The 15,419-nt window shown below is 39.7% G+C and overlaps 1 protein-coding gene across 3 annotated transcripts in view; it reads right to left on the bottom strand.

Moving 5' to 3' along the window:
• TEX2 (testis expressed 2) overlaps positions 1–15,419 on the bottom strand; it is a 149,656-nt gene that overhangs the window by 88,135 nt on the left and 46,102 nt on the right. For all 3 annotated transcript variants that reach the window (XM_036757227.1, XM_036757229.1, XM_036757228.1), the window contains one exon: positions 12,035–13,677. In XM_036757227.1, coding sequence (XP_036613122.1) covers positions 12,035–13,639 — 1,605 coding nt within the window. In that variant the 5' untranslated portion in view covers positions 13,640–13,677. The remainder of the gene's footprint in view (positions 1–12,034; positions 13,678–15,419) is intronic.

The raw sequence follows: 15,419 nt of genomic DNA on the forward strand, positions 1-15,419 counted from the left end.
ATGGTCAAGAAAGCCTGGTTGGTTTTGCTTAACATTTTTTCTTTGAAACAAGGATAGTCCCTATTGGATAAAAGGTGACCATACAGAAATGACTTATGATATAAAAACAAAAGGCATTAATAAAAATCTTTTTAATTATGTAGGAAAAAAACACACAACATGAACATATTGACTCTGGCTTCTCAAACATTATACTAAACTCTGGAATGTCCTATCCAGTTAGAAACTGCCATGCATGGCCCTAGTGACAGGAGTGTGTTCCTATTAGAAGGGCAGATTATGTATGTCCTGAGATAGTCTTCATTAAATAAACTAGCAGGTGATGATGGCTGTGACTATCCACCAAGCTAGAGAAGAATTATATCCATGTTGGTTGACGGAGTGTTCATTGCAAGCAACCTAGGTATCTTCTATCTAAACTATTAGGCAGTCTGCATGCAATAAAGTCCTAATCTCTCAGTCTTTCCAACAATCATTTTTTATAAAAGCTATTAAAAATATTTGGCTATACCGGGATCTGTCCAATAAAAACAAAATATGTTTTCTACATCTTGCACTAGGAACTGCATAACAATGTTGAAAATCAATGATTGGCAATAAATTCAATTTTTAAAAATTTTATAAGATTTAAAAATTTATAAAGTTAAAAAAATGCACTAAAGCTAAAAGGTATCACAGAAGAGAGCTGGTGACACTTGCCCAATCTACTACTGAGACAGAGTCCTCTTATTTTGCAAACTTTCATGAAAATCTTAATCATTCAGATCACCAGGTTCAAAGATTTAGAGCTAGAAGAGACCACAGAGGTCATCTCCAATCCCTTAATTTTACAGATGAGAAAATAGATACCCAGATAGGTTAAGTGGCTTGTCCAAAGTCATGCCAATGGTATAAGACATGTAATAACCATCCCTCCATTTCTAAGCTGAGTTGACCCTTTACTGACATATTTAATGACAAAGTCTCCCAGTGAAAGGGTAAAAGTCTTAAAAATAATAAAGTGATAGTGGCTTACTTATGGCTTCTTCTATGAGTGAAGAAATAAAACTGCACTTCCCCCCCCCACCAACTAAAATTTATTTGGAATCAAGAATTCAGTTTTTTTTCTACATCAGGGGTGGGGAACCTGCAGCCTTAAGGCCACATGTGGCCCTTTAGGTACTGAAGTGTGTGGCCCTTTGACTGAATCCAAACTTCACAGAACAAATCCCCTTAAGAAAAGGATTTGTTCTGTGAAACTTGGACTCAGTCAAAAGGCTATACCCTAGGACCTAGAAGGCCACATGTGGCCTCGAGACCCCAGGTTCCCCACCCCTGGGCTACATAATCCATTATGGTTTCTGGTGCTAATCACGTTGGTTTCCCCCAAATCTCCCCACAGTACACATTTATAAGAAATACTTCAATGGACTTGTGTTCCAATGTAGGTATTCCCTCAACTACTGCCAAATGCAATTCTTCCACATGATTCTTGTCCATTTTTGTTGTTGTTTAGTTGTTTCAGTTGTATTTGACTCTTTGTGACCACATTTGAGGTTTTCTTGGCAAAGATACTGGAATGGTTTGCCGTTTCCTTCTCCAGCTCATTTTATAGATGAAGAAACTGAAGCAAATAGGGTGAAGTGACTTGCTCAGGGTCACACAGCTAGTGTCTGAGGCCAGATTTGAACCCAGGAAGAGGAGTTCTCCAGACTCCAGGCCCAGTGCTCTATCCATTGTGCTACCTAGCTATGTTTCTATAAAAGCTTCCCAAAAGGATCTATCCAACAGGCTGCTGACATTCCTCTGGTTCTCTTAATGTTTTATGGACAAAGACAAGAACATTTGGGCTGCCCATCTGTTATCCTTCACACTCTCTACATGCACAGCACCCCCTTCCTTTTTAGTCACACATGTCCTTAATAATGTCTTTTATCCATCATTTCTGTTGCATAACTCATCCCTGGCAATATGCTACAGCTTCTTAACATCCATGGTATAAAACCACAGGTCATATCCTGGTCTTACATAGCCCAATCTGGGGGCCTACATTTGGGGAGCAACATAGGACATGTACACATATTTTGTTCAATATTCCTGTATGTGTGTATATACACTCACATATCCAGAGAACATAAGTGTTTTAAACAATTAAAATTCCTGATTCTGAAGAGATTTGTGCATACATAGAAAAGCAATACCCAAATATCTTTGATTAACCTAATGACTTAGAGATGGTACACTTCCCAAGGACATTTCAATTTTCTATGGCAAATGAAATAACAATTTCTGATAAGAGATAGAAAATAAAAGTAAATCGTTATTCTAATAATGCACAGTACTTACAGGCTAAAAACAAAACCTATAATCTGAGTTATGAAGAATAGATATTAAGGGAACAAGAATATACCTCTTTTAGGAAAATACAAGGCTAAAGTGAAACTTAGACTAGCAATTATCCAATTGTCTAAATCAGGGGTTCTTAATGTAGGGCCCCATGGAAAGCTTTTGAGGGGGACTGTGGGTTTTGTTTTTTAATATTTGCACAATCATATTTCAATAACTGATTTCCTTTATATTTCTATATACTTTATTTTATGCATTTAAAAACGTTATTTTGAGAATGAGTCAGTAGGTTTCAGATTGCCTAAACAGTTTTCTTAACATAAAAAAAAGTTAAGAATCCTTACTCTAAATTGAAGTATTCCTCTAAAATAAATGACCAATGACATGGGAAAAACATTCAGGTTTTTCAGTCCGGAAAGAAATTGAGGGAAGAAATGTTCACAAATGAATGAAAGATATGAGGTAAGTGACCGCAGACTTGCTCACTAAGTATTAAGTTTATAAGAAACAATGCTATTTGTTCTAAAACTACTATCTCACACAATGAGGGTAGTGAATTTCCAGAATTAGTCATTCTAATAAGACTAAAGTCTCAAGTTAGAGAAGGGTTTGGATGAAGTAACAGCTGACAGAGCCATAATGGGTCACCAATCAAAATGAAACATACATTAACAAGAGATATACATCCTTTGTTAGGGACAGAATACTGAGGCTAGAGAGATGACGTGACTGGCACCGTAGAGTATTTTAAACAAAACCGTCTACTATATTGACTGGAAGGCATCATGGCATATGCTATAGTGGCAAGACTTCTATGTTTACAGTCAGTGGATCTAGGTCTGAATCTACTCAATCTAACTATCTATGTGACTTTAGACAAATCACTTAGCTTCTGGGGGCCTCAGTTTCTTCATCTAATGAGAAGGTTGCCCTAGATGACCTCTAAGGTCCCTTTCAGCTCTAAACATGTTTTAATAAGAGAGCTGGCCTTGGAGTTAGGAAGACATAGGCTGGTGTCCTGCCTCTGACATAAACCAACTATGTGACCATTAACATGTGCATTTAACTTCTCAATGTCCCAGGCAACTCTCTAAGACTGTAAACAAGAGCTGACAATCTCATTGGTGGAGGTACTGTTGTTGTTTGTCCTGTTGTTTTTTGAAGACCAATGATATCAGAGGGTGATATCTTGACTTTCCTGAACTGGATTTGATTAAGGAAGGGTTGCACAAAGTCCTCAGCCTCACTCTCCTCCAGAGTGATCAAAATCCAGTGGCAAGACAAAAATCAGGAAGACTGGTGATGGCCCAGGATGCCCATTCCCATCAGTTACCCTGAACCTGGTGTAGCCCTTTTCAGGGCTGCTCACCTTTGTTGTCTATCTGGTACTCAACTCTCACCTGTGTTTCCAAGCTATAGCACACTCAGCAGCTACATCCTGGTAAACCATCTTGGCAGATGGGCTAAACCAGGTTCAGGGTAACTGATGCGCCACAAACCTGTCAGTGAGTCAGTAAGATGTCTACCCAAGCATGTAAAGACTCTCCCCACCCCACCCCACTTTTCTGTTGGGAATGGGCAGATGAGAACCATTTGTTCAAACAGCAATGAAGGCAGCTGAAGCAGGCTGTGTGGAGTGCTTAGCGCTTGGTCAGATGTGGAAGATGCCATGGTCATCTGCTGCATCCTGGGGTGCTAGTCCTCCTGAACACCCTATAGACCCTTCATTGGTGAAGGTAGTTCCGCGCTGAGAGTTCCTTATACATATAAAAAAAGAGGTCTGGATCTCCCCCATTCCCCAATATTAACCAACACATTTTATTCTCAAAGATGGGTATTCTCTCTATCGAAGCAGATAAACCTTCCATATTGCTTGAGTTGCCACTGGGAAAAATTTTCATTAACCTTCTAAGCTGCTTCATGCTGAGCTAAAGTTGTTGGTCCTTGGACAGCAGATACATTTCATTACCCAGTGTGTACTCAAAGTCTTTAGAGTTTGGCAAAACCTACCTCATGGTCCACAGGCTCTGGATTTCCTTCAGAAACCCAGGTCACCTTCCATATCATCACTGGGCACTCGAGCTGGGTTTCACAGGGAAACACCATCCTAAGCTTTAAATAGATTAGCTGGATCCTTACATTAGAGGGTGGCACAAAGATATCCAAAATAGGATATACAGTATATTGTATAAATGATCAGAATTACACTATACATTCCAAGCAATCACACGACGTTGGAAATCTCTAAATGCAGGCAGGTTCTTGAGGTAACTGTTAATTTGACATTACAGACTGACAGAATTAAAAATTTTCTAATTTAACTATTCATGTTTGTTCCTGCTGGCCAGCTGCTACCATTGGGCAGGTAAAAACCCAAGAGCTCTGGAAATAGTCTCCGCAGACCACTGACCCTGCTTCCTCTCCAGTCCCTGAAGCCATCATGGAGAAAAGCAAGCCCTGAGGAGAAGAGTTAGCTATCCCCACCAAATGCCAACCACCTAGAGAGCAAACAACAGACCCTGCTCTCAAAGAGCTCACAGTCTAATGGGAGAGCAATATACACACACCCATGTACAAACAAGATCCAGATGGATAAAGTCAAGTAATCTCAAAGGGAAGACAAAGGCATTTAGCAGAACTAGGAAAGGCTTCTTGTACAAAGTGGGATTTTAGCTGAGATTTGAAGGAAGCCAGGGAAGCCAAGAGGTGGAGATGAGGAGGGGAGAGTGTTCTAGGCATGGGGGATTTTCAGTGAAAATGCACAGAATTGGAGTTAGGCTTAGACCGCTTATATAAATTATCTGCTCCTTAAGAGCTGAGACTGTCTACAATTTTAAAATTTATATTGCCAATGCTTTGCACATAATAAGTGCTTAATGAACTGAATCACTCATTCAGATGCAACTCTGGTACAGGGAAAAGAATACCAAGCTAAGAGTCAGCAGGGTTTGAGTTGGGGCTCTGCCATTAATCAGCTATGTCACCTTGGACAAGTCATTTCTAGGTTCCAGTTTCTTCTTCTGTAAAATGAGAAAGAAAAAATTATTTCTAAAATCTCTTCTAGCTTCGAAGCTCTCTGATTCTGAAATAGATTCATTCAGAATAGGACAAATAATATGGCTCTGCTGTGAATAATTTCCCTTTTACTCTGTCAAAATTAGGACTGATTTGTTCAGGTTGGCATAAAATTTAGGTAGTAGCAAGGTGGTAATTATGACTTTATCAAAAGCACTTAGAAACAACTAGGCAGAATGAGTCACTTTTGTTACATTTCACATAGTAATGTAGTGCGTAAGCATTTCACTTTCCTTAGGAGTTGCACCAACTTCTTAAAAAAAAAAAGCCAATGGATCTGAGAAATACTTTGTCTTTTTCAATATTCTACAACTGAGGGGGAAAAATCCTACAGTGCAGAGGCTTTGTGGGAAATATTTATAGTGATGGGAGGTGAGGCTGGGAGGGGGCTGAGGAAGTTGACTTTTTGGTTCGGCACCAGGCTCCTTCTTATCCTCCCTCCCCACATTCAACACCCCACAATTTTATCCATGATACACATAGCTGTACTTGACCCAATTTTTAGCAACTAGGAAATCCTGGTAAGCTTACAGAGTTCAGCGGGTATGTACTTAATTGAAATGTAGTGTTCTACAGGGGCTTGGAAGTTTCTGACAATCTAAATATTTCATAATTGAATTAGCATAACTAAAAAGTTAGGATGAATACAGTAATGAAATTTGGGGGGAGGGGGTCTGAAGAATGAAGAGGCAAGTAAACATAAGCCTTATAGGTATTGTTTAAGTGAAAGTTAGTTATCAACTATAGCTTCCCTGCCAGCCATCCCTTCCCATACAAAAAAGTGGGCCTAAATCAAGCATCCACAAATACAATAGCCTTGGAATATGAGGCTGAATAGGACCTCTAATCAATCCATTCATTTCCTTGCCTTTAGGCTAAAACTGACTTACCTTTCCACCAAAGTCCTTCAATTCACTCAGGATGGAAATATGTGGCATTATTTTTCACTCTTTCCCCTCTCATCTTCCACAAAAATCAGTCATTGGTACGCACATTTCTATGCTCATTTCTTTTTCTCTTTTTGCATGTCTCCTCTCTATTCCAACTGACAATTGTTAGGTTATGCTTCAACTGAGAGGGGCTTAGAATGAAGGCTACAAAGATAAAATAAATGATATGATCTCTGTTCTCAAAGGGCTGACATTTACTGGGGGTGGGGAAGAATATAACAGGTAAATGAATAAGTATAAGTAAAATAAATACAAATTAATGGGGGAGGGAGCGAATCAGGAAAAGCTTTGTGTAGAAGGGGGCCCTAGAACAGAGGGAAACAAGATATTACAAGAATAGGAAGTGAAGTAGAAATACACTCCAGACACTGGTGCCAGCCAGTGGAAGGACATGGAAAGGGTAAATGAGGTCTGATGTGGATGGAACAGGAAGATGACCAGTTTAGCTGGACCACAGAATGTGAGGAGAGTAATAATATATACACAAGTTAGAAGGATTTTAAAAGCTAAACAAAGGTGCTTATATTTGATCCTAGAAGTAACAGGGAATCACTGGAATCTACTGAGTATGATATAGATCAGACCTGTACCTCAGGAAAATCACTTTGGCAATTGTACGAAAGGTGAACAGGTAAAGTTTGGTCCTAAAAAAGAGGACAAATATAGCTTGAGGGGGTAGTAGAATCTAATAAAGGTTTTTTCAGGATAAGAAAGACTTGAGTATATTTGTAGGCAAGAGAGAAGGAACCAAAAGATAGGGAGGAAGTTTGCAAGGGACAGAGACTATAAGGGAATAGGAGCAAGGGTTTGTGCAGATAGGTTTTCCTGGATGCAAAGGGATACTTTTTCACTGAAATAAAGCAAGAGAGAAGGGGGTGGGGAGAGGTGGATGTCAAGGCTAGAAGGTCTCAGACCAAATGATCTGGAGAGGAGAAGACTTGGGGGGCATGAGAGCACCACTGTTTTCTGGTATTTTAAAGGCTGCAAGAGATATTAGACTTGTTCTGTTTAGCTCTGGAGGGCAGAACCAGGAACAGTGGGTAGAAGTTACAAAGAAGTAAATTTAGGCATAATATCAGGAGAAACATTCTAAAAATTAAGAGCTGCAGCAATACAATGATCCAGGATAATTCTGTAGGCCTTATGATGAAAGGTGCTGTCCATCTCCAGAGAAAAAACTGGTAGAGCCCAAATGTAGATCAAAGATGCTTTTTCTTTATTTTTCTTGGGTTTTTTTTTGTATGTGTTTTCTTTCACAGAATGACTTACCCATATGGAAATGTGTTTTGCATGACTACACATTTATAACCTATGTCAAACTGCTTGCCTTCTCAATGCAGGGGAAGGGAAGGAGGGAGAGAATTTGGAACTCAGAATTTGAAAAAAAAATGTTAAAATTGTTTTTATACATAATTGATAAAAAAAAATAAAATATCAAATAAGAAAAAAAAATTAAGCTGTCCAAAAGAACAATAGTTTGGCTAAAGAGCTGATGAATTCCCTCTCCTTGGAAATCTTTAAGTAGAGGCTGAGTGAAACCTTATCAAGTACATTACCATGGGGATTCCTTTGGTGTATTGGTTGGACCAGGAGGCTACTGAGGTCTCTTCCAGCTCTCAACCTCTGTCATCTTCCTTATGCATAGATTTATTTGGTCATATCACTCCTCTGTCCCAAATATTAGAATGGTTCCCTACTGCCTTTCAAGTAAAAGTCAAATCCTCATCCTGGCATGCATGTCCCTACACAATCTGATGTCAACTTACCATTCCGGCCTTATCTCACATGTAACCAAGCATATACTCTATACTGCGGAGCACCTGAACTAATGGCTGTCTCCCCTACACAACTTATGCTTTTCCCATGCCTTTGTGCATGCTCTTCTTGCCTGTGCCCAAAATGCCCTCCCTTCCCAAAACATAAACCCTACTGAATTCCTACTTATCAGTTCAAGCATCACCTCTGTCAGCTGCAGCCAGTCTGGATAATTATCACATAGAGTGTTGCCTTCTCATCTTTTTCTACGACATTCAGACATAAATCTTCTAAGATAAGTAGCTATCCAAGTATTGGTTCCTTTTTGTTCAGTGTCCTCTGGACTATTGCACAGGCTGATAAAATGACTGCAGTGGTAACTGGATAAATGTATTGGAATGTGAACTCTCCTTCTGTAGGCTCACTCACAGAATCTTTGTGGCAACTTTAGTACCCCATTCTGTTCCCATGTGGTTTTGACTTCTTCCCCCAGGTCTCTAAATTGTGAAAGATTTTCATTCCAAGTAACCTAGGCCTGATGTATTTGGCATTTCTATTTCTATTATTTAGGGATAGGGATTGGATCTGTGTCTTCATTGGAAAAGAGGAAACTCCCTTAACCAAGGCAGGTCAGCCCCTTCCCTTCAACTTACAGAATTACCTGAAACAGAAAAATCAAATGACATGCTGAAGGGCACAAAACCCGTATGTGTCAGAGGTGGGACTCCTATTATCATCACCATCAAAAGAAGAAAATGAAAAGAATATTGATCTGAACTATGGCTGAAAAATGAAGCAAGACTGTTCACCAAAAACTCAGGGCATTGAAACACTGAGTTAGGCACTTTTTTATCTAGGTAAAAACAGTGTCACTCAGCATGTGTCAAATGTTTTATTCATGGTCACAGTGAATCAGTCATTGGACTTGGAAACCTCTCGTATTATAGTGATTTACAATAGTAGAGGGTTCAAGGCAGTTTTAGTAGTGATCTTGCCCTACTCAATTGCAGGGCCTTCTAAAAAATCTGATACATAGGCTTTCCTTGATCCCTTCCCTGCCAGTAATGACCTTTCCCTTCATTAGATCTCTCCTAACACATTTTTGGCACCTCTGAAGCACTTGCTTTGTGTCACAGCTATTTGTGTAAGTATCATATTTTCCAACATAAGCTGTATGAGGTCAGAGAACCCTTCTCAGTCTCTTCTGCTCTATGATCATCTATCTCGCACATACACCCACCTTTGAGTGTACCCCATGCTCTGTCCAAGACCCACTTCTCTCTCTACATTCTCTCTCAGTGACTTCAGTAGGTCCCACAGGTATAATTACCATTTCTTTGCATATGACTTCCAGATCCCAGAGACACAGCAAGGTGTAATGGAAGACAAAGACCTGAGTTTGAATCCTGACCCAGACACTTACTACTAGCTGTGTGGCCCTGGGCAAGGCAGTTAACTGCTCTGGGCCTCAGTTTCCTCATCTGTAAAATGAGTGGGCTGAACTTCATGGCCTCTGAAAACCCTGCCAGCTCTTAATCTATGAGCCAGGGATGGAGACACCTAGTGCTACTCTCCTGAGCGCCAGTCCAACAACACAAAAAGCCCAACGGACATTCCCATCAACATCAAACTCAACATGTCTTCAGCAAAACTCATTCTCTTTCCCTCCAAACCCACTCCTCTTCCAGATTTCTCTGTTTCTATCCAGGGTACCACCATCCTTCCCATTATGAACTCAGATTTGTAACCTCAGAGTCATCTTTCTTTCTCTGCCCTCTCTCTACCCCAATATTCAATCCATGGCTAAGTCTTGTCAATTCTACCTCCACAGCATCTCTCAAATCCTTGTCTTTCTCCATTCCAGAGTCAGCACCCTAGTTCATAATCACATTACCTTTCATCGGGACTATAGTAAAAATTCCCTAACTGGCCTCCCCTCTACCCTCCAATCTGTCCTCCACATTGCTGCCTAAGTGATTTTCTTTTTTTCTCATTAAAAAATGTCCTTGTTATTATTAGGGACTTGGCCAGCATGAAACATGAACATTTTCCTATACAAAGAAGAACAGAAAAATATCACCTAGTAATATCAGACTAGGAATCTTCATTATGTATTAGCTTGGATCTAAAAAAATTTTTTAAAATTTTAGTTCTATCATAGCTTTGGTTTAATTGTGTCCCCTTCTGAAATGCCTTCTGCTCTCTTATTTTATTATGTTAATATTACACACACACACACACACACACACACACACACGTTGGGTTACTTGGAATGAAATGCTTTCACAACTTAGAGACCTGGGGGAAGAAGTCAAAACTACATAGGAACAGAATAGCGCACTTAAATTACCTCAAAGATTCTGTGAAAAAAAAAATATATATATATGTATGCATGTATGTTATATTTTACCATATATCATATAATATGCAATATTATTATTTCCCACCTCTGTATCTTTGCACTGGCCTAGGATGCGTTCCCTCCTCACCTCAGCCTATGAGAATCCCTAATTTCCTTCTACAGTCAGCTTGAGCATGACCTCCCTCCAGCTGCTGAGTGCTTTCTTTACCAACAGTACTATACATACATACACACACACACACACGTATACACATATGCATATATTCTGTATATACAATAATATCTATATGTTGCCTCCTCTGAGAACATACAAGCTTCCCGAGGGTAGGAATGGATTCATTTTTCATTTTTGTATTTCCAGCACTTGCCACATTATCTGACACAAAGGAAGTACTTAATAAATATTTGTTGATTGTATCTTAGATAAACCTTGCATTTCCCTCTGCCTGTGCACATAATAGGACCATGAAATTTTGTGAACTGAATTAGACAGCACAGGGTAATAAAAAGAGTGAAAAATGCAGTCACAGGCCCTGAGTTCAAATACTGACTCTAAGTGACATGAAGCAAGTCACTAAATTTATTTTTCTTTTTTAAATTTTTTTTGAGGGGGGAAGGCAGGGCAATTGGGGTTAAGTGACTTGGACAAGGTCACACAGCTAGTAAGAGTGTCCATGTTTGAGGACGGATTTGAACTCAGGTCCTCCTGACTCCAGGGCTGGTGCTCTACTCACTGTGCCACCTAGCAGCCCCAAGTCACTAAATTTCTATGGGTCTCATTTTCCTCACCTGTAAATGAGGAGATTGAACCAGATAACCTCTAAAGTCTCTTCCAGCTGTTGATCTATAATCCTCACACAAATTTATGACGTATAGGGTAGTATTACAAGCATGTCAGTATTTCTTGTTGCCAAAACTGCACATGCTACGACTTTCACACATCTAGGAAGTTTATGTGAAAAACCTGCCCATGGGATTTTGGACCTTCCAGAAAAGACTTCTGCTGTATAACCCAATTGTGCAAGATCACTAATAAAACTTCCTTAAATCTTCAAGTGTCAGAGCTACCAGTCACTAACTAAAGGTGCACAGGTAAGTGAGTGACAACGTACAGACTGATCCCACAAGGTCATTCAGATACTCAGGACCACACAGTTTCCACCTTAAAAAAAAAGGGGGGGGGGCAACCTGTTGTGTCACTTACATACCTCAAGGATGAAGATAAGTAAGGTACTCACAAGAGTGTCTTTTAAAGCCCTGAAATTTGGACAATCTTGTTTCACTTTTCAATCGAGTTCCATAAATACTGGTTTTCTTTTTACTTTCTTCTTCAGGTAATAGTTAAAGAAATAATCATATAGCACATAAACTGACATATAAGATAGACTGCACAGTTTACAAAAGCACAATACAGGCTGTCTTGTAACATGGTAGGGTTACTAGACTTGTCTTCTTATCTCCAGAGAGCATTGGAACACTACCACTTTAAATGATGCTCACCTGTCTCAAGGATGCTGGAATCACAATCACTTGCTTCTTAAGTAAAAGATCAGTTAAGAATTCTCACCTTCAGAATTTCCGGTTCTTTGATATCCAGAGATTCTGTATTCCAGTGTTTTAGGCTTGTATGTAGCCTTTGATATTTATGAGCACTTGGCGGTATAAAAAACCAAATCACACAGACCGCAATCATAAATCCGAGGCCAAATCCCAAGCAGAGTCCATTCACATAATTGGGGAGAGGGAGTATAAGGTACGCATAGACTAACAAAATAAGGAAGTATAGTGTCTTCATTGGTAATTTAGGCTGCTGCATGTACAGATTCATTTCATGTTCACTGTCAAGTATGGTATTGTTTTCCTCAAACATCTCTGGCTTGAGAGAACTGTCTAGGGGCTTATCAATTTTATTTTCTTCTTCGGCATCCAGGTCAAAGTCCTCAGCATACAGCTCACAAAACTCTTCATCTTCTTTGCTCACTAAGGCAGACAAAGAACATTTTTCAAGTACCGAGGAGGCAGTCTTTGCACTCGCATCCTTGACGCTGCTGACTTGAGGGCCCTGGGGTTCCACCTCCCTTACCGATTCTTCAGAGGGCTTAGGGCATTCACCCCTACTGACACTAGAGTCATTTCCATCACAGTCCCCCTCCCAGTCACATTCCTCTTCTTTGATGCTGTACTTGTTATTGCTTTCCAAGTGGCCATTCAAGCTGGAAAGATTGGAGAGCTCTGAAGCACTTGAAGATAAGGCTTTGGGCCTGTGGCTACTGCTTTCCTCCCCCATAATTTTGCTAAGGAGCTGAAAAGGCTCATAGATGACTTCAGAAAGGCGCCGTTTAGTATCTTCAATTTTAGCTTCCATTTCGGGCACTTTGAAAAAGGATCTAGTATCCGAGGGAGAAGTCAGTGGGGAAGAAGGAGCTGTCTTGGAATCTCCTCCTGTGTTTCGTGGCTGAGTAAACTGCTTGAAGAGGTGTAAATTCAGTTTGGAGTCAGGTGGCTTATAGGACAGAGGGTCCAGCTCCTGCTTGGAAGTATCTGTGGACAGAGACTTGACTAGAGTTTTCATCAAGTGCCGGTGCCTGGGGGGCTGTGGGGATTCTTTTGGCTCCACCTCTATTGAGAGGGACTTGACAAGGCTCATGAAGGGTTTTGCACTAGAAAGGGTAGAGGAAGAGGCACTGGATGACAGGACAGGAGACTTGGAAGGAGAGGACAATGGAGAGGAGGAACTGGTTTTCTGCTCCGATAGAGATGATACACTGGGTGAGCTCACTATGGGACCTGATGGAGAAGATGCTGGGGACAGAGAGGATTCCAATAATTTTACAGCATTCTCAGCAACGGGCAAAATGGGAGGAGGGGAGGACACAGACTGTACAACCGCTATGACAGGTGAGGTAGCAGGGCCAGCAAAGTCATGGTGCCCACGTTCAAAGAACAAATCTTCCTTGGCTTCAAGAGCAGTTACAATGCTTTGGTCGTCGAACTCTTCATCAGGAGGTTCCCTGAACTCCTCCTCCTCCTCTTTCTCCTCCTTCCCAGATGCTGAGAAGTGAATGGTGATGGTATCTCGTGAAAGTGACCTTTGGACCTGTACTTTGGGAGTTGATGGTGGTTTTGGCATATCATTAGTTTTCTCTGCATGGCTACTATTCAGACTTGTCATTGCCGTCTGTGCTCACTGCCCTCACACAGTTTCAAGCTCTGTGAAGAGAACATTAGGAGAAAAAGAAATCAAAAGGCAAATTTCTCATAAAGAGACACTGACATTTACAGATACGAATCACTCAGAAAGCTCATTTTGAAATGGTAATTATACTTTTGTTTTAACAAGTATTCACTATTCCTCAATTCCATGGATTAACTATAATTTGTTTAGTGAAAATTAAATCATTAAGTATTTTCTTATCAATCAAGTCTAACACCATTAATGAACTTTACCATCCTCATTCTTGCCATGCCAGCTGAGCTCTTTTTTTGTTTCCCCTCTTTTCTATGGCTTGTTTATATTAATAAGTCCATTTTTCAGGGTTTAGTATACTGGCAAACTGGACATCATCACTGCTATCAATACAGAAATCCAATAGGACAAAATGGGGTCATGAAGAATCCTGAAATGACATTTCACCAGCAGTTTTCTATCTAAAGAAACTAACCAGACTCAGGAAGGCTATTACCTCAACTGAACTTTTCAAAGTGATATTTATAATCATTTGTCTTTCATCCCCAAATGCTTATAAAATCTTGTCATAAAACAAGAACTAGCAAGAAAGTTTCTAAGTATGTAAAGATTTCAAGTATACATGGGTTTAATTTTTTTAATATGCTAATTAAGAAGCCAAAATGCTTCAGCAGGCACAAATAGCACAGGGATCCATGTCCTAAAGAGAACTAAGGCAAAGCCAAATGACTGTAAATGAGTTTAAAATTTGACAAATGAAGGAACATATAAATTATTGTACCACAGATATACACGGCCACCTGACTAGTGTCTTAATTCCCAAAATGTGCCCATCAGTGTTGTGGGTGAGACAAGAGGAAACAGCTTCAGTGTTACATAGAAAGAAAAATGTAGCTACAGTCAGTGGACTTGGGTTTGAATTCTCATTCTGCCATTTACTTGTGTGATCTTAGCGAAATGACTTCACTTGTTTGTGAAAGGGCAGAGAGGTCCAAGGAAGGCACTGAATCAGACAGGAAAGATGTGACTGAGGCAGGAGCTGAACATGGTGTATTCAGAGGGCAGTAAAAAGATCAGACTGGATAGAAAGCAGAATTTGTGCTCAGGAGCAGTGGGAACTGAGTTTAGTGGTATCCCAGAGCTAGTTTAAGGACTCTGTAGTGTAATTCAAATTGTTTTCCAGAAGGGTAGCTTTGCTGAAGAGCTATGCCAACATTCAAAGTGCCTAGCACATAGCAGGTACTTAATAAGTGCTTATTGACTGACTGACCATTAGTGTACCTCATTAGTGTTCTCAAAGACCCATCATTTATCATTCTTATGTCTTGTCATCTTTACCAGTATGAATGGCATGAGAGGAAATCTTAGGTGTTATAATTTGTGTTTCTCTTACTGGTGTTTGAGAGCATACTTTCATATGGCTATTAATAACTGTTTGTTGATAAAAACTGTTGTTTGATCTACTGAGGAGTGACTCTTGTTCATAAATACCTTTTATCAGTTCCCTACATATTTGGATAGTTGAACTTTTTCTGAGATATTTGCTGCAAAGATTTTTAACCCAATTAACTTTTTCTTTTTGAATTATAGCTACAATGATTTTATTCATGCAGAAAGTATTTCAATTTTATGTTACAAACCTACAAATGATCCTTGAATGATTACACTTAATTTTTCTCTAACTCTATAAAGTAATCTTTTTGGAGTCTGAATGGCATGGTACTGAGTGAGTAAATTAATTTAGGTAGCATTGTCATTGATATTA

Source organism: Trichosurus vulpecula, chromosome 4 (assembly GCF_011100635.1).
Source record: "Trichosurus vulpecula isolate mTriVul1 chromosome 4, mTriVul1.pri, whole genome shotgun sequence".
Taxonomy (NCBI): Eukaryota; Metazoa; Chordata; class Mammalia; order Diprotodontia; family Phalangeridae; genus Trichosurus; species Trichosurus vulpecula.